This window comes from Camarhynchus parvulus, unplaced genomic scaffold (genome assembly GCF_901933205.1).
Source record: "Camarhynchus parvulus unplaced genomic scaffold, STF_HiC, whole genome shotgun sequence".
NCBI lineage: Eukaryota > Metazoa > Chordata > Aves > Passeriformes > Thraupidae > Camarhynchus > Camarhynchus parvulus.
Window position 1 is genome coordinate 93,363 of NW_022148479.1, and position 18,471 is coordinate 111,833.

At 57.8% G+C, this 18,471-nt stretch overlaps 1 protein-coding gene across 1 annotated transcript; it reads left to right on the plus strand.

The window, feature by feature from the left end:
- Positions 1-2,213: 2,213 nt before the first annotated feature.
- On the plus strand, positions 2,214-17,980 carry PSMC4 (proteasome 26S subunit, ATPase 4). Its single transcript, XM_030970552.1, has 11 exons — positions 2,214-2,291; positions 3,389-3,487; positions 4,892-5,078; positions 6,727-6,873; positions 9,981-10,090; positions 11,399-11,492; positions 13,423-13,590; positions 14,491-14,567; positions 15,280-15,448; positions 16,452-16,507; positions 17,774-17,980. Exons 1-11 carry the CDS (start codon positions 2,256-2,258, stop codon positions 17,885-17,887), a joined length of 1,257 nt encoding a protein of 418 aa, XP_030826412.1. The 5' UTR covers positions 2,214-2,255; the 3' UTR covers positions 17,888-17,980.
- Positions 17,981-18,471: the final 491 nt, after the last annotated feature.

Here is an 18,471-nt window from a genome sequence, read left to right on the forward strand (position 1 = left end):
CCCCGGAAAATCCCCCTAAAAATCCCAAAATTTCCCTAAAAATTTCCCCAAATATCCAAAAAACACTCACAAAAAAAATCCAAAATAATCCCCCCCAAAATAAAAAAGAATCCCCAAAAATTCCCCCAAAATCCTCCAAAAAATCCCAAAATTTCCCTAAAAAAAATTCCCCAAATATCCAAAACAAAACCCACCAAAAAATCGAAATAATCCCCCCAAAAATAAAAAAAGAATCCCAAAAATTCCCCCAAAAATCCCAAAATTTCCCTAAAATCTTTGGGGATTTTCGAGGGTTTTTTCTGGCTCTAAATCCCGATCTTTCTCCGAACCTGAGGGAATCCCGAGCCTGAGGGGAAAAGGCGGGAAAACCTGAGGGGACCCCGAGCCTGAGGGGAGGCGGAGCCTGAGGGGAAAGGGAAAAAAACCCGAGGAATTTTTGGAAATTTTGGGGGTTTTGGGGGATGTCTGGATTTTATTTGGGATTTCAGGACTTTTTTAGGGGTTCTTTGGGGATTTTCGAGGGTTTTTTCTGGCTCTAAATCTCGATCTTTCTCGAACCTGAGGGGATCCCGAGCCTGAGGGGATGACGCGGGAAACCTGAGGGGACCCCGAGCCTGAGGGGAGGCGGAGCCTGAGGGGAAAGGGAAAAAAACTGAGGAATTTTTGGGTTTTTTGGGGGGAATTTCAGGACTTCTTTTGGATTTGTTTGTTTTATTATTATTTTTTAGGAGGTTTTCCCGGCTCTAATTCTCGAATTTTCTCCGTGCTTGAGGGGCTGCCGAGCCTGAGGGGCCGCCGATCCTGAGGGGAAAGGGAAACACCCCGAGGAATTTTTTGGGGTTTTTGGGGGATCTCTGGATTTTATTTGGGATTTCAGGACTTTTTTAGGGGTTCTTTGGGGATTTTCGAGGGTTTTTTCTGGCTCTAAATCCCGATCTTTCTCCGAACCTGAGGGAATCCCGAGCCTGAGGGGAAAAGGCGGGGAAAACCTGAGGGGACCCCGAGCCTGAGGGGAGGCGGAGCCTGAGGGAAAAGGGAAAAACCGAGGAATTTTTGGGTTTTTTGGGGGGAATTTCAGGACTTTTTTTGGGTTGGGGTTTTTTGTTGTTGTTGTTTTTTTGTTTGTTTGTTTGTTGTTGGGGGTTTTTTAATTTTTAGCAGGTTTTTCCAGCTCTAATTCCCGAATTTTCTCCAAGCCTGAGGGGCCGCCGAGCCTGAGGGGCCGCCGAGCCTGAGGGGAAAGGGAAAAACAAAGTTTAATAGTAATAAAACGGTTCTAAAAATAGCAATACAATTAGAGTAATAACAATTTGGGCAATTTGAATTAGGACAATATGAGACAACAAATACAAAGAGTTACGGACAGTCCGGGTACATTTTTCTGGGCAAAATAAGCCCGAAAAAGGCCCCAGGTTAACAAAGGATTAACCCTTAAAAACAATAACGTGTTGCATATTCATACACCTCATTAGTGATGCATAAATTCCGTTCAAACACAGGATTCTGTCTGGGCATCGCCTTTGAGGTAGGAAGAATTTAATTTCTCCTGATAATGGGCAATTAGTCTCCTGCACAGCATCCTTTCTACTTCAACAATTTTTATCATCTAAAACTATATTTAACAGGGTGCTTAAGAGAATTAATACAGCGTTACTTTCTAACACCACGCGTATAATATTCATTTGAATATTTGGGAAAAGCCAATCATAAAATACCCGCGTTTTTCACGGTTTTTAAGGATTAATCCTTTGTTAACCTGAGGGCTTTTTTGGGTTTATTTTGCCCAGAAAAATGTACCCGGACCGTCCGTAACTCTTTGTATTTGTTGTCTCATATTGTCCTAATTCAAATTGCCCAAATTATTATTACTCCGATTGTATTGCTATTTTTGATAACCGTTTTCTTACTATTAAACTTTTAAAAAATTTTGAAAACAAGCGATTGGCGTTTTTCACATGGGCTGAACTGGGATGGACTGGGATGGACTGAGAGGTCTCTGGGCCAAACTGAGCCGAACTGGGATGAACTGGGAGTTACTGGGCTGAACTGGGATGAACTGGGCTGAACTGGGATGAACTGGGAGTTACTGGGATGAACTGGGAGTTACTGGGATGAACTGGGATGAACTGGGAGGCGCCGGGAGCTCCGGCACCATCTGCGCACGCGCGGACTCACGCCTTGACGTCACCGCCCCACCGCCCGCCCTCCCGCAGGCGCAGACGCGCCTGACGTCACTTCCGCTGCGCCCCGTCACGATGGAGGAGCTGGGGCTGCTCGGGGAGAAGCCGCAGGTGAGGGGGGGGGGGGGGAGGGGCCCGGGGGGGTCCCCAAAACCTCGAGGGGACCCCAAAACCTCTGGAGGGGGAGGGGCAGGGGGGCAGCACCCAAAGGACCCCGAAAAAGGCGCGCGGGAAGGGGGGGCGAGGGGCCCCGGGGGGGTTTGGGGGGTCCCCCCGCTGTGTTGGGATCCGCCCACTTCCGGGTTTGGCCACGCCCATTGTTCTGTTCTTGGCCACGCCCCCCTTTTGGGTGATACCAATGGGAGGGGAGGAGGGGGGTGAGGCCAAAATGGGGGGGACCCCCAAAAACCCCTCAGGGAACCCCAAAATTTGGGAATTTCCCCCTCAAAATTTGGGACTTTTCCCCCCAAAATTTGGGAGTTTCCTCCCAGGGACCTCAAAGTTTGAGAATTCTTACCCAAAACCCCCCAAAATTTGGGAATCTTCCCCCAAATCCCCCAAGGGACCCCAGAATTTGGGAATTCTCTCCCCAAAACCCCCCAAAATTTGGGAATTGTCACCCAAAACCCTTCCAAAATGGGGGATTTTCCCTGAAGACCCCGCAAAATTTGGGAATTTCCGCCCAAAATTGGGAATTTTCCCCCAGGATGCCCCAAAATTTGGGAATATTTTCTGAGGATCCCTGTCTGTTCTGTCCCTCACCTGTGTCACCTGTCTGTCCTGTCTCTCACCTGTCCCTCACCTCTCTCTCACCTGTCTCTCACCTGTCCCCTCTCACCTGTCCCTCACCTGTCCCTCACCTGTCCCTCACCTGTCCGTCACCTGTATCTCACCTGTCTCTCACCTGTATCTCACCTGTCCCCTCTCACCTGTCCTGTCTCACCTGTCCCTCACCTGTCCCTCACCTGTCTCTCACCTGTGTCTCACCTGTCTCTCACCTGTCCCCTCTCACCTGTCCCTCACCTGTCCCTCACCTGTCCGTCACCTGTATCTCACCTGTCTCTCACCTGTATCTCACCTGTCCCCTCTCACCTGTCCTGTCTCACCTGTCCCTCACCTCTCTCTCACCTGTATCTCACCTGTGTCTCACCTGTCTCTCACCTGTATCTCACCTGTCCCCTCTCACCTGTCCTGTCTCACCTGTCCAGGACGATGTCCCGGCCTCGGCCGCCCCCCGGCCCCTGCCCGGCCTCTCCTTCCTGGTGCCGGAGCCCGAGGACCTGGAGGACCTGTACAGCAGGTACAAGGTGAGTGACACACCTGGGGACACACCTGGACAGGTGTGACACACCTGGGGACAGGTGTGAGGGGTTACAGGGGCCTGTACAGCAGGTACAAGGTGAGTGACATACCTGGGGACACACCTGGACAGGTGTGACACACCTGGGGACAGGTGAGGTTACCTGTACAGCAGGTACAAGGTGAGTGACATACCTGGGGACACACCTGGACAGGTGTGACACACCTGGGGACAGGTGAGGTTACCTGTACAGCAGGTACAAGGTGAGTGACACACCTGGGGACACACCTGGACAGGTGTGACACACCTGGGGACAGGTGAGGTTACCTGTACAGCAGGTACAAGGTGAGTGACACACCTGGGGCAGGTGTGACACACCTGGGGACAGGTGTGAGGGGTTATAGGGGCCTGTACAGCAGGTACAAGGTGAGTGACACACCTGGGAGAGGTGTGACACACCTGGGGGCACACCTGGGACACATCTGGGACAGGTGTGAGAGCTTACAGGGACCTGTACAGCAGGTACAAGGTGAGAACACACCTGTGTGTCCCCTGGCGCAGGTGTCCCGCGGGTGTCTCTCAGGTGTTTTAGCTGTGTCTCAGGTGCCTCAGGTTTCCCTGAGGAGTCTCTCAGGTGTCTCTCCTGTGTGTCCCTCACCTGTCGCACCTGCAGAAGCTGCAGCAGGAGCTGGAGTTCCTGGAGGTGCAGGAGGAGCTCAGCCTGGCCCAGGTGTATCTCAGGTGTATCTCAGGTGTATCTCAGGTGTTTTAGCTGTCCCTCAGGTGTATCTCAGGTGTCTCAGGTGTGTGTCTCACCTGCAGAAGCTGCAGCAGGAGCTGGTTCCTGGAGGTGCAGGAGGAGCTCAGCCTGGCCCAGGTGTATCTCAGGTGTATCTCACATAGCTCAGGTGTATCTCAGGTGTGTCTCAGGCCCCTCAGGTGTATCTCAGGTGTATCTCAGGTGTATCTCAGGTGTATCTCACAGATCTCAGGTGTATCTCAGGTGTCTCTCCTGTGTGTCCCTCACCTGTCGCACCTGCAGAAGCTGCAGCAGGAGCTGGAGTTCCTGGAGGTGCAGGAGGAGCTCAGCCTGGCCCAGGTGTCCCTCAGGTGTATCTCAGGTGTCCCTCAGGTGTCCCTCAGGTGTATCTCAGGTGTATCTCAGGTGTCTCTCAGGTGTCCCTCAGGTGTATCTCACATAGCTCAGGTGTATCTCAGGTGTCTCTCAGGTGTTTTACCTGGCTCAGGTGTGTCCCTCACCTGTCTCACCTGCAGAAGCTGCAGCAGGAGCTGGAGTTCCTGGAGGTGCAGGAGGAGCTCAGCCTGGCCCAGGTGTCCCTCAGGTGTATCTCAGGTGTCCCTCAGGTGTTTTACCTGGCTCAGGTGTGTCCCTCACCTGTCTCACCTGCAGAAGCTGCAGCAGGAGCTGGAGTTCCTGGAGGTGCAGGAGGAGTACATCAAGGACGAGCAGAGGAACCTCAAGAAGGAGTTCCTGCACGCGCAGGAGGAGGTGAAGCGCATCCAGAGCATCCCGCTGGTCATCGGGCAGTTCCTGGAGGCCGTGGACCAGAACACGGCCATCGTGGGCTCCACCACAGGTGAGGCACACCTGGGCACAGGTGGGAACACCTGGGGACACCTGGGATGGGTGGGAGATACAGGGGTGAGTGATAGTGGAGATCGTGCCCACCACAGTGAGCACAGGCCACCTGGTACAGTTAATACCCTGGGGACACCTGGGACGGGTGGGGCTGTGTCCCGCTGGTCATCGGGCAGTTCCTGGAGGCCGTGGACCAGAATACGGCCATGGTGGGCTCCACCACAGGTGAGACACACCTGGGCACAGGTGGGCACAGGTGGGAACACCTGGAGATACCTGGGGTAGGTGTGGCCATGGGTTTGGAGTGTCCAGTTGGTCATTGGAGGGCATGGACCAGACCGTGGTCATCGTGGGCTCCACCCAGGTGAGGCACACCTGGGCACAGGTGAGACACACCTGGGGTAGGTGGGAACACCTGGGGTAGGTGGGAACACCTGGAGATACCTGGGGTAGGTGGGAGATACCTGGGGTAGGTGTGGCCATGGGTTTGGATTGTCCAGTTGGTCATTGGAGGGCATGGACCAGAACACGGCCATGGTGGGCTCCACCACAGGTGAGGCACACCTGGGGACACACCTGGGCACACCTGGGCACAGCTCCATACACCTGGGGACACCTGGGATAGGTGGGAGATACCTGGGGTAGGTGTGGCCATGGGTTGGGTGTGTCCAGTTGGTCACTGGAGGGCATGGACCAGACCGTGGTCATCGTGGGCTCCACCACAGGTGAGACACACCTGGGCACAGGTGGGAACACCTGGAGATACCTGGGATAGGTGGGAGATACCTGGAGTAGGTGGGAACGTGGGTTTGGAGTGTCCAGTTGGTCACTGGAGGGCATGGACCAGACCGTGGTCATCGTGGGCTCCACCACAGGTGAGGCACACCTGGGCACACACCTGGGCACACCTGGGAGGGGTGGGGACGTAGCTTGAGAAGGTTCCCATTGGTCATCCAGGGTCATGGAGCTGAACGTGGTCATTGGAGCGTCCATGACAGGTGAGGAACGCACCTGGGCACACACCTGGGCACACCTGGGATAGGTGGGAACACCTGGAGATACCTGGGGTAGGTGTGGGACACAGGGGATGGGGTTTGGAGTGTCCAGTTGGTCACTGGAGGGCATGGACCAGACCGTGGTCATCGTGGGCTCCACCACAGGTGAGACACACCTGGGCACACACCTGGAGATACCTGGGGTAGGTGGGGCCATGGGTTGGGTGTGTCCCGTTGCTCATCGGGCGGTTCCTGGAGGCCGTGGACCAGAACATGGCCATGGTGGGCTCCACCACAGGTGAGACACACCTGGGCACACCTGGGTACAGTTAGATACACCTGGAAATACCTGGGAACACCTGGAGATACCTGGGATAGGTGAAGGACACAGGGGATGGAGGTTGGGTCCAGTTGGTCATTGGAGGCTGTGGACCAGACCATGGCCATGGTGGGCTCCACCACAGGTGAGGCTCACCTGGGCACACCTGGCCATGGTGAAGACGTCCAGATGGAGCCTTACCACCCAACCCGGAGATGCCCACACCTCCCCACGTCCGCTCCAACCGTACCCAGGCCCCAATCCCACCATCCCACGCCGTCCCAGGTGATCTCCAGGTGAGCCCCAGGTGAGCCCCAGGTGTGTCCCCGCAGGTTCCAACTACTACGTGCGCATCCTGAGCACCATCGACCGCGAGCTGCTCAAGCCCAACGCCTCGGTGGCGCTGCACAAGCACAGCAACGCCCTGGTGGACGTCCTGCCGCCCGAGGCCGACAGCAGCATCATGATGCTCACCTCAGGTGGGGACACCTGGGCACACCTGGGGTCCATAAAATGTTGTTTTGGGGGGAAAAAACGGGGTTTTGGGGAGAAAAAACGGCATTTGGGGTCATCCAAAGTCCGCTGGCGTCATGTTAGGTTCATGAGATGTTGAGTGGAACCGTGGTGTGGTCAGCAGGGAACACCTGGGCACACCTGGGCACACCTGGGCTCCATAAAATGTTGTTTTGGGGAGAAAAAACAGGGTTTGGGTCCAAAAAAATGGAGTTTGGGGTCATCAGAAGTTCATGAGATGTTGAGTGGAGCCATCTTGAGGTCATCAGGTTTCACCTGGGCACACCTGGGCACACCCGGGGTCCATAAAACGTCGTTTTGGGGAGAAAAAATGGGATTTGGGTCCAAAAAAATGGAGTTTGGGGTCAAAAAATGGAGTTTGGGGTCATCAGAAGTTCATGAGATGTTGAGTGGAGTTAGCCTTAGGTCAGCAGGGCACACCTGGGCACTGTCCCAGTTGCCCCAGTTTGTCCCATTTGCCCCAGACTGGTTCCATTTGCCCCAGGCCGGTCCCATTTGCCCCAGTTTGTCCCAGTTGCCCCAGTTTGCCCCAGTTGCCCCAAACTGGTCCCATTTGCCCCAGTTTGTCCCAGTTGCCCCCAGTTGGTCCCAGTTGCCCCAGTTTGGTCCCAGTTGCCCCAGTTTGGTCCCAGTTGCCCCAGTTTGCCCCAGTTTGTCCCAGTTGCCCCCAGTTTGGTCCCAGTTGCCCCAGTTTGTCCCATTTGCCCCCAGTTTGTCCCAGTTGCCCCAGTTGCCCCAGTTTGCCCCAGTTGCCCCAGTTTGTCCCAGTTGCCCCAGCCTGGTCCCATTTGCCCCAAACTGGTCCCAGTTGCCCCAGTTTGGTCCCATTTGCCCCAGTTTGTCCCAGTTGCCCCCAGTTTGTCCCAGTTGCCCCAGTTGCCCCAGTTTGCCCCAGTTGCCCCAGTTTGGTCCCATTTGCCCCAGTTTGTCCCAGTTGCCCCAGTTGCCCCAGTTTGTCCCAGTTGCCCCAGTTGCCCCAGTTGCCCCAGTTGCCCCAGCCTGGTCCCATTTGCTCCAGTTGGTCCCATTTGCCCCAAACTGGTCCCAGTTGCCCCAGTTTGTCCCATTTGCCCCAGTTTGTCCCAGTTGCCCCAGTTGTCCCAGTTGCCCCAGTTGCCCCAGTTTGTCCCAGTTGCCCCAGTTTGGTCCCATTTGCCCCAGTTTGTCCCAGTTGCCCCAGACTGGTCCCAGTTGCCCCAGTTTGTCCCAGTTGCCCCAGCCTGGTCCCATTTGCTCCAGTTGGTCCCATTTGCCCCAAACTGGTCCCAGTTGCCCCAGTTGCCCCAGTTGCCCCAGTTGCCCCAGCCTGGTCCCATTTGCCCCAGGCCGGTCCCATTTGCCCCAAACTGGTCCTATTTGCCCCAGTTTGTCCCAGTTTGCCCCAGTTTGTCCCAGTTGCCCCCAGTTTGGTCCCAGTTGCCCCAGTTTGTCCCATTTGCCCCCAGTTTGTCCCAGTTGCCCCAGTTGCCCCAGTTTGCCCCAGTTGCCCCCAGTTTGGTCCCATTTGCCCCAGTTGGTCCCATTTGCCCCAAACTGGTCCCAGTTGCCCCAGTTTGGTCCCAGTTGCCCCAGTTGGTCCCAGTTGCCCCCAGTTTGTCCCAGTCGGTCCCATTTGCCCCAAACTGGTCCCAGTTGCCCCAGTTGCCCCAGCCTGGTCCCATTTGCCCCAGTTGGTCCCATTTGCCCCAAACTGGTCCCAGTTGCCCCAGTTTGTCCCATTTGCCCCAGTTTGTCCCAGTTGCCCCAGTTGTCCCAGTTGCCCCAGTTGCCCCAGTTTGTCCCAGTTGCCCCAGGCCGGTCCCAGTTGCCCCAGTTGCCCCAGTTTGTCCCAGTTGCCCCAGTTTGGTCCCAGTTGCCCCAGTTACCCCAGTTTGTCCCAGTCGGTCCCAGTTGTCCCAGTTTGCCCCAGTTTGTCCCAGTTGCCCCAGTTGGTCCCAGTTGCCCCAGTTGGTCCCAGTTGCCCCAAACTGGTCCCAGTTGCCCCAGTTGTCCCAGTTGCCCCAGTTTGCCCCAGTTGCCCCAGACTGGTCCCAGTTGCCCCAGTTTGCCCCATTTGCCCCAGTTGCCCCAGTTGCCCCAGTTGCCCCCAGTTGCCCCAGTTGCCCCAGTTGGTCCCAGCTGCCCCCAGTTTGCCCCAGTTGCCCCCAGTTTGTCCCAGTTGCCCCAGTTGCGCCCCAGTTGCCCCAGTTGGTCCCAGTTGGTCCCAGTTGCCCCCAGTTTGCCCCAGTTGCCCCAGTTGGTCCCAGTTGCCCCCGTTGCCCCAGTTGCCCCCAGTTGGTCCCAGTTGCCCCAGTTTGGTCCCAGTTGCCCCAGTTTGGTCCCAGTTGCCCCCAGTTACCCCAGTTGGTCCCAGTTGCCCCAGTTGCCCCAGTTGGTCCCAGTTGCCCCCGTTGCCCCAGTTGCCCCCAGTTGCCCCAGTTGCCCCAGTTTGCCCCAGTTGGTCCCAGTTGCCCCAGTTGCCCCAGTTGCCCCAGTTGCCCCAGTTGGTCCCAGTTGCCCCAGTTTGGTCCCAGTTGCCCCAGTTGCCCCAGTTGCCCCCAGTTGGTCCCAGTTGCCCCAGTTTGGTCCCAGTTGCCCCAGTTGCCCCCAGTTTGGTCCCAGTTGCCCCAGTTTGGTCCCAGTTGCCCCAGTTGCCCCAGTTTGGTCCCAGTTGCCCCAGTTGGTCCCAGCTGCCCCCAGTTTGCCCCAGTTTGTCCCAGTTGCCCCCAGTTGCCCCAGTTGCCCCCAGTTACCCCAGTTTGTCCCAGTTGCCCCAGTTGCCCCAGTTACCCCAGTTACCCCAGTTGCCCCCAGTTGCCCCCGTGTGTCCCAGTTGGTCCCAGTTTGTCCCAGTTGCCCCAGTTACCCCAGTTACCCCAGTTTGTCCCAGTTACCCCAGTTGCCCCAGTTACCCCAGTTACCCCAGTTGCCCCAGTTACCCCAGTTACCCCAGTTGCCCCAGTTTGTCCCAGTTACCCCAGTTACCCCAGTTGCCCCAGTTGCCCCAGTTACCCCAGTTGCCCCAGTTGCCCCAGCTGCCCCCGTTGTCCCAGCTGCCCCCGTGTGTCCCCAGACCAGAAGCCGGACGTGGTCTACGCCGACATCGGGGGCATGGACATCCAGAAGCAGGAGGTGCGCGAGGCCGTGGAGCTGCCGCTCACCCACCTCGAGCTCTACAAGCAGGTGAGACCTCCTGGGACCTCCTGGGACCTCCTGGGACCTCCTGGGACCATCTGGGGACCTTCTGGGGATCTCCTGGGATCTCCTGGGGTCTCCTGGGACCTCCTGGGACCTCCTGGGACCTTCTGGGGGCCTTCTGGGACCTTCTGGGGGCCTTCTGGGGACCTTCTGGGGATCTCCTGGGATCTCCTGGGACCTCCTGGGACCTCCTGGGACCTTCTGGGACCTTCTGGGACCTCCTGGGATCTCCTGGGACCTTCTGGGGACCTTCTGGGACCTTCTGGGATCTTCTGGGACCCTCCTGGGATCTCCTGGGACCTTCTGGGATCTCCTGGGACCTTCTGGGGTCTCCTGGGATCTCCTGGGACCTCCTGGGACCTCCTGGGGATATCCTGGGGTCTCCTGGGACCTCCTGGGACCTTGTGGGACCTCAGGTGACCCCCAGGGCACCTTGAGGATCCTCAAGTGATCTCCAAGGCACCTTGAGGTCCTTCAGGTCATGTTGGAGACCTTCAGGTGACCTCCAGGGCACCTTGAGGTGCTCCAGGGCACCTCAAGGACGTCCAGGGCACCTTGAGGCCCCTCAGGTCGCCTTGAGGACTTCCAGGTCACCTTGAGGATGTCCAGGTCACCTTGGAGACCCTCAGCTGACCTCTAGGACACCTTGAGGACTTCCAGGTCGCCTTGAAGACCTCCAGGGCACCTAGAGGCCCCTCAGGTCACCTCGAGGACCTCCCAGGCACCTTGAGGATCTCCAGGTCACCTTGGAGACCCTAGGTGACCTCCAGGGCATCTTGAGGACCTCCAGGTCACCTTGAGGCCCCTCAGGTCACCTTGAGGACCTCCAGGTCACCTCGAGGACTTCCAGGTCACCTTGAGGCCCCTGAGGTCACCTTGAGGATCTCCAGGTCACCTTGGAGACCCTTAGGTGACCTCCAGGGCATCTTGAGGACCTCCAGGTCACCTTGAGGCCCCTCAGGTCACCTTGAGGAGCTCCAGGCGACCTCCAGGGCACCTCAAGGACCTCCAGGTCACCTTGAAGGCCTCCAGGTCACCTTGAGGCCCTTGAGGTCACCTTGAGGAGCTCCAGGTGACCTCCAGGGCACCTCGAGGACCTCCAGGACACCTTGAGGACCTCCAGGGCACCTTGAGGCCCCTGAGGTCACCTTGAGGAGCTCCAGGTGACCTCCAGGGCACCTCGAGGACCTCCAGGGCACCTTGAGGACTTCCAGGTCACCTTGAAGGCCTCCAGGTGCCCTCGAGGAGCTCGGGTGGCCCCGGGTGTCCTCACCGTGTCCTCTCGTGGCGCAGATCGGCATTGACCCCCCGCGGGGGGTGCTCATGTACGGCCCCCCCGGCTGCGGGAAGACCATGCTGGCCAAGGCCGTGGCCCACCACACCACAGGTGAGCTCCTGGGGACACCTGGGTGGGGTTTGGGGACACCTGGGTGGGGTTTGAGGACATCTCGGAGAAGTTTGGTGACACCTGGCTGGGGTTTGAGGAGGTTCCGGATGGTTTTTGGAGGTGAGGAACCTTCTGGAGAACTTTGGGATGAAGCTCAGGAACACCTGGGTGGGGTTTGGGGACACCTGGGTGGGGTTTGGGGTCATCTCGAGAAGTTTGGTGACATCTGGGTGGGGTTTGAGGAGGTTCTGGGTGGTTTTTTGGAGGTGAGGAACCTTCTGGAGAACTTTGGGATCAAACTCAGGAACACCTGGGTGGGGTTTGGGGTCACCTGGATGGGGTTTGGAGACACCTGGGGCAGGTTTGGTGACACCTGGGTGGGGTTTGAGGAAGTTTTGGGGGGTGAGGAACCTTCTAGAGATCTTCAGGATGAAGGTCAAGAACGCCTGGGTGGGGTTTGAGAAAGTTTTGGGTGGTTTTTGGGGATGAGGAATGTTCTGGAGAACTTCAGGATGAAGCTCAGGAACACCTTGGTAGGGTTTGGAGACACCTGGGTGGGGTTTGGGGACATCTCGACAAGTTTGGTGACATCTGGGTGGGGTTTGAGGAGGTTCCGGGTGGTTTTTTGGAGGTGAGGAACCTTCTGGAGAACTTCAGGATAAAGGTCAAAAACACCTGGATGAGGTTTGGGATCACCTTGGTGGGGTTTGGGGACATCTGAAGAGGTTTGGGGACAGCTGGGAAGGGTTTGGTGACACCTGGGTGGGGTTTGAGGAGGTTCCAGGTGGTTTTTTGGAGGTGAGGAACCTTCTGGAGAACTTTGGGATCAAACTCAGGAACACCTGGGGAAGGATTTGGGGTCACCTGGATTTCTGGAGGTGGGTTTGGTTTCTGGTGGTCTCCATGAGGTTTTGGGGTTGGTTTTGGGTTCCTGGTGGTCTCCATGGATTCCCAGTTGGGTTTTTGGGATTTCTGGAGATGTTTTGGGTTCCTGGTGGTCTCCATGGGGTTTTAGAGTAGATTTTGAGTTCCTGGTGGTCTCCATGGATTCCTGGTGAGATTTTTGGGGTTTCTGGAAGTGTTTTGGGTTTCTGGTGGTCTCCATGGGGTTTTGGAGTAGTTTTTTGGTTCCTGGTGGTCTCCATAGATTCCTGGTGGTCTCCATGAATTCCCAGTGGGAGTTTTGCGGTTCCTCGTGGTCTCCATGGGGTTTTGGAGATGTGTTGGGTTTCTGATGGTCTCCATGGGGTTTTTGGAGTTGGTTTTGGGTTCCTGGTGATCTCCATGGGGTTTCTGGAGGTGTTTTGGGTTCCTGGTGGTCTCCATGGATTCCTGATGGGATTTTGAGGGTTTTGGAGTTATTTTTGGGTTCCTGGTGGTCTCCATGGGGTTCTAGAGTTGGTTTTCGGTTCCTGGTGGTCTCCATAGATTCCTGGTGGGATTTTGGGGATTTCTGGAGGTGTTTTGGGTTCCTGGTCATCTCCATGGGTTCCTGGTGGGATTTTTGGGGTTTCTGGAGTTGGTTTTGGGTTCCTGGTGATCTCCATGGGGTTTCTGGAGATGTCTTGGGTTCCTGGTGATCTCCATGGGGTTCTAGAGTTGGTTTTCGGTTCCTGGTGGTCTCTATGGGTTCTTGGTGATATTTTTAGGATTTCTGGAGATGTTTGGGTTCCTGGTGGTCTCCATGGGTTCCTGGTGGGATTTCGGGGATTTCTGGAGGTGTTTTGGGTTCCTGGTCATCTCCATGGGTTCCTGGTGGGATTTTGGGGGTTTCTGGAGATGTTTTGGGTTCCTGGTGGTCTCCATGGGTTTCTAGAGTTGGTTTTGGGTTCCTGGTGGTCTCCATGGATTCCCGGTGGCATTTTCGTGATTTTGGACATCCCAAATTTTTGGTTTGTTTTTTTTTTTTGGGGGGGGGGTCCTTTTCCAGCCGCCTTCATCCGCGTGGTGGGCTCGGAGTTCGTGCAGAAGTACCTGGGCGAGGGCCCGCGCATGGTGCGCGACGTCTTCCGCCTGGCCAAGGAGAACGCGCCGGCCATCATCTTCATCGACGAGATCGACGCCATCGCCACCAAGCGCTTCGACGCCCAGACCGGCGGTGAGGACCCCAGACCCCCAAACCGGGCAGGGGTCCCCGGTGGGGTGGGCTCTGGAGGGTCCTGGGTGGAGTTCGGGGTGGATTTGGGGTGGTTTGGGTGGAATTTGGGCTTGAGGAACCTTCTGGAGAACTTCTGGATGAAGGTCAGGAACACCTCAAGGTGGGATTTGAAGATCTCAGAATGGGGCTGAGGGGTTGGGACCCCCAAAATGGGGAGGGATCTCCATTGGGGTGGACTTTGGTGGGGTTTTGATGGAATTTGGGCTTGAGGAACATCTGGAGAACATCAGGGTGAGGTCTGGGGATGCCTGGGTGGGGCTTGAGGGCCCCAGACCCCCAGACTGGGCAGGGGTCTCCGGTGGGGTGGGGTCTGGAGGGTCCTGGGTGGAGTTTGGGGGCTCCTGGTGGAGTTTGGGGTGGTTTTTGGGAGTGAGGAATCTTCTGGAGAACATCAGAATGGAGACCCAGGTGGGACTTGGGGACCCTTTGGGTGGTCTTGGGGTATGGGAGGAGGTCAAGGACCCCCAAATTGGGGAGGAGTCTCCAGTGGGGTGGACTTTGGGATGTCCCAGGTGGATCTGGGGGGTCCTGGTGGAGTTTGGGTGGAAGTTCATGGTGAGGAACCTTCTGGATGAAGGTCAGGAGAACCTCAAGCTGGGGTTTAAGGACCCCAAATTGGGGAGGGGTCTCCATTGGGGTGGAGTTTGGGGGTCCCGGGTGGAGTTTGGGGTGGTTTTTGGGGGTGAGGAACCTTCTGGAGAACATCGGGATGAAACTCAGCAGCACATGGGGGGAATTTGGGGTCACCTGGACGGAATTTGGGATTTTGGGTGGATATTTGGGGGTTTTGGGTGGTCCCTGCGATCCAGAGGTCCCAAAATCGCCGTTTTTCGCCCCAAGCCGACCGCGAGGTCCAGCGGATCCTCCTGGAGCTCCTGAACCAGATGGACGGCTTCGACCAGAATGTCAACGTCAAGGTGCGCCCAGGTGGGACCAGGTGTCCCCTCAGGTGTGACCAGGTGGCCTCAGGTGGGACCAGATGTCCCCAGGTATCTCCAGGTGACCATGGCCACCAACCTGGGCACACGTGGATTCAGAATTTTGGGGTTCTTGTGGTCCTGGAGGGTCTCAGGTGTGGCCCAGGTGTCCTCAGGTATCTCCAGGTGACCATGGCCACCAACCCTGGGGACACCTGGATGAGCAGTTCTGGGGTTCTCGTGGTTCTGGAGGGTCTCAGGTGTGCCCAGGTGTGTCCTCACCTGTCACCTGTCCCCAGGAGATCATGGGCACACCTGGATCAGCAATTATGGGTTTCATGAGGTTTTATGGAGTCTCTATGGGGTTTTATGAGGTTCTATGGGTTTGGAGGATCTCTGGTGTGTTCTGATCCCTCACCTGTGCCCAGGTGATCATGGCCACCAACTGCGAGGACACCTGGATCAGCAATTATGGGTTTCATGAGGTTTTATGGAGTCTCTATGGGGTTTATGAGGTTCTGTGGGGGTTTGAGGATCTCAGGTGTGTCCTCACCCGTCACCTGTGCCCAGGTGATCATGGCCACCAACCGTGAGGACACCTGGATCAGCAATTATGGGTTTCATGAGGTTTTATGGAGTCTCTATGGGGTTTATGAGGTTCTATGGGGGTTTGAGGATCTCAGGAGTGTCCTCACCTGTCACCTGTGCCCAGGTGATCATGGCCACCAACCGCGCGGACACGCTGGACCCGGCGCTGCTCCGGCCCGGCCGCCTGGACCGTAAGATCGAGTTCCCGCTGCCCGACCGGCGGCAGAAGCGCCTCATCTTCTCCACCATCACCGGCAAGATGAACCTGTCCGAGGAGGTGGACCTGGAGGATTGTATCCGCACACCTGGGGGCACCTGGGGGTGGTAAAAACACACCTGGGCACACCTGGGTGCTGCTGGGCACACACCTGGGCCCAGCTTGGGGCACCTGAGGGAACCTGGAGGGGCTGGGAATACACCTGGGGGCACCTGGGCACACACCTGAGGGCACACCTGGGGGCACCTGGGCACAGCTGGGGGCATCTGGGGGCACCTGGAGGGGCTGGGAATACACCTGGGGGCACCTGGGCACACACTTGGGGGCACCTGGAGGGGTTAGAAACACCCCTGGGCACACCTGGGGGCACCTGGGCACAGCTGGGGGGGTTAGAAACACACCTGGGCACAACTGGGGGCACCTGGACACACCTGGGTGCTGCTGGGCACAGCTTGGGGCACCTGGGGGCACCTGGAGGGGTTAGAAACACCCCTGGGCACACCTGAGGACACCTGGGCACAGCTGGGGGCACCTGGAGGGGGTTAAAAACACACCTGAGCACACCTGGGCACACCTGGAGGCACCTGGACACACACCTGGGGGCATCTGGGGGTCTTAGAAACACACCTGGGCACACCTGAGGGCACCTGGGGGCACCTGGGCACAGCTGGGCACACACCTGTCCAAGGAGGTGGACCTGGAGGATTGTATCTGCACCTGGGGGCACCTGAGGGGGCTAAAAACACACCTGGGCACACCTGGGCACAGCTGGGGGCATCTGGGGGTACCTGGGCACACACCTGGGAGCACCTGGAGGGGTTCAAAACACACCTGGGGAGACTGGGCACACACCTGGGGGCACCTGGGCACACACCTGGGGAGACTGGGAATACACCTGGGGGCACCTGGGCACACCTAGGCATGCCAAGGACACACCTGGGCATCCCAAGGACACACCTGGGCACACCTGAGTGTCCCAAGGGCACACCTGGGCATCCCAAGGACACACCTGGGCACACCTGAGTGTCCAAAGCACACACCTGGGCACACCTGCGCCATTTCCTTGACCCCTGGCCCAGACGTGGCGCGGCCGGACAAGATCTCGGGGGCCGACATCAACTCCATCTGCCAGGAGGTGAGGGCACACCTGGGCACACACCTGGGATACACCTGGGCACACCTGGACGCACACCTGGGATACACCTGGGGTACACCTGGGGGCACCTGGGCACACACCTGAGATACACCTGGGCACACCTGAGGGGGGGTTAAAAACACCGGGGCACCCCTGGGTGCACCTGGGCACACCTGAGCTACACCGGGGGACACATCTGGCCACACCTGGGCGTGTCTAGGACAGGTGTAAGACACACCTGGGCACACCTGGGACAGGTGATACAGGAGATAGGGGACACCTGGGGACGAGTGTGGCACCTATGTGTGGGTGGGGCAGGTGACACCACAGGTGGCACAGGTGTGCCTGTGGGTGGCTGTAGGTGACACAGTGAACTCATCTGTCCCCAGGGTGCTGGCCTGGACACAGTACCTGGGTGCTGGCAGTACACAGTGACACAGGTGACACTCAGTGCCAGGTGACACCGGTGACATTGCCCCAGGGGCATGCTGGCACCGGGGAACAGGTACACGGTGCTGGGGTGACACAGGTGTGGCACTCACTGTAGGTGACACAGTGTGGCTTGGGTGGGGTAGGTGACACAGGGACACTAGGTGGGACACAGCTGTCCCCAGGCATGCTGGGAGGGTGAAAGTACCGGTGCTGGCACACGGTGCTGTAGCTCACTGTAGGTGACACTCAGGTGTCCCAGGTGACACAGGTGACACTCAGGTGACTCTGTCCCTGTCCCCAGGGCGGCATGCTGGCCGTCAGGGAGAACAGGTACATCGTGCTGGCACAGGTGACACAGGTGTGGCTGTACTCACTGTAGGTGACACAGGTGGGGGGTAGGTGCACAGGTGACACTCAGGTGACTCTGTCCTGTCCCCAGGGTGCCGGAGGGACGATCGTGCTGGCACAGGTGTGGCTGTAGCTCACTGAGGTGCACAGGTGTGGCTGTGGGTGGCGGTAGGTGACACAGGTAACACTCAGGTCACTCAGGTTCTGCCCAGGTGTCGTAGAGGGTAACGGTGCTGCACAGGTGACACAGGTGTGGCTGTAGCTCACTGTAGGTGACACAGGTGTGGCTGTGGGTGACACAGGTGACACTCAGGTGTCCCTGTCCCCAGGGCGGCATGCTGGCCGTCCGGGAGAACAGGTACATCGTGCTGGCACAGGTGACACAGGTGTGGCTGTAGCTCACTGTAGGTGACACAGGTGTGGCTGTGGGTGGCGGTAGGTGACACAGGTGACACTCAGGTGACACTCAGGTGTCCCTGTCCCCAGGGCGGCATGCTGGCCGTCAGGGAGAACAGGTACATCGTGCTGGCCAAGGACTTTGAGAAGGCGTACAAAACCGTCATCAAGAAGGACGAGCAGGAGCACGAGTTCTACAAGTGACACCCGGGGGACACCTGGGGACACCTCGAGGACACCGTGGGGACACCTGGGGACACCTGGGGACGTTTAAATAAAGCTGAGACCGGAGCGAGAGCCTTGGAGCCTTTTTGGGGACACCGGGGGGGACCTGGGGACACTTTGGGGACACCGGGATGGAGTTGGGGACACCCCTGGGGACACAGGGAATTGGGGACACCGGGGGAGACCCTTGGGGACACCGGGAGGGACCTGGGGACACTCTGGGACATGGCTGGGGACACCCTTGGGGACACTGGGATGGCTTGGGGACACCGGTGTGGCACTGGGATGCCCTTGGGGACACTGGGAGGGACTTGGGGACACCCCTAGGGACACGGGGACATGGCTGGGGACAGCCCTAGGGACTTGGGGACATGGCTGGGGACAGTGGGAGGGACTTGGGGACATGGGGACTCCCTTGGGGACATTGGCATGGAGTTGGGGACATTCCTGGGGACATGGGAACATCACTGGGGGGGACTTGGGGACACTTTGGGGACACTGGGATGGAGCTGGGGACACCAGGAGGGACCTGGGGACAACCTTGGGGACACTGGGATGGAGCT

What these genes read in the sequence shown, in the direction of transcription:
- PSMC4 (XM_030970552.1), top strand. Translation starts at nt 2,256, where the DNA reads ATGGAGGAGCTGGGGCTGCTCGGGGAGAAGCCGCAG. An exon ending in ACCTCGAGCTCTACAAGCAG is followed by an intron (nt 10,091 to 11,398) that starts GTGAGACCTCCT and finishes CTCGTGGCGCAG; the next exon opens with ATCGGCATTGACCCCCCGCG. An exon ending in CTTCGACGCCCAGACCGGCG is followed by an intron (nt 13,591 to 14,490) that starts GTGAGGACCCCA and finishes TTTCGCCCCAAG; the next exon opens with CCGACCGCGAGGTCCAGCGG.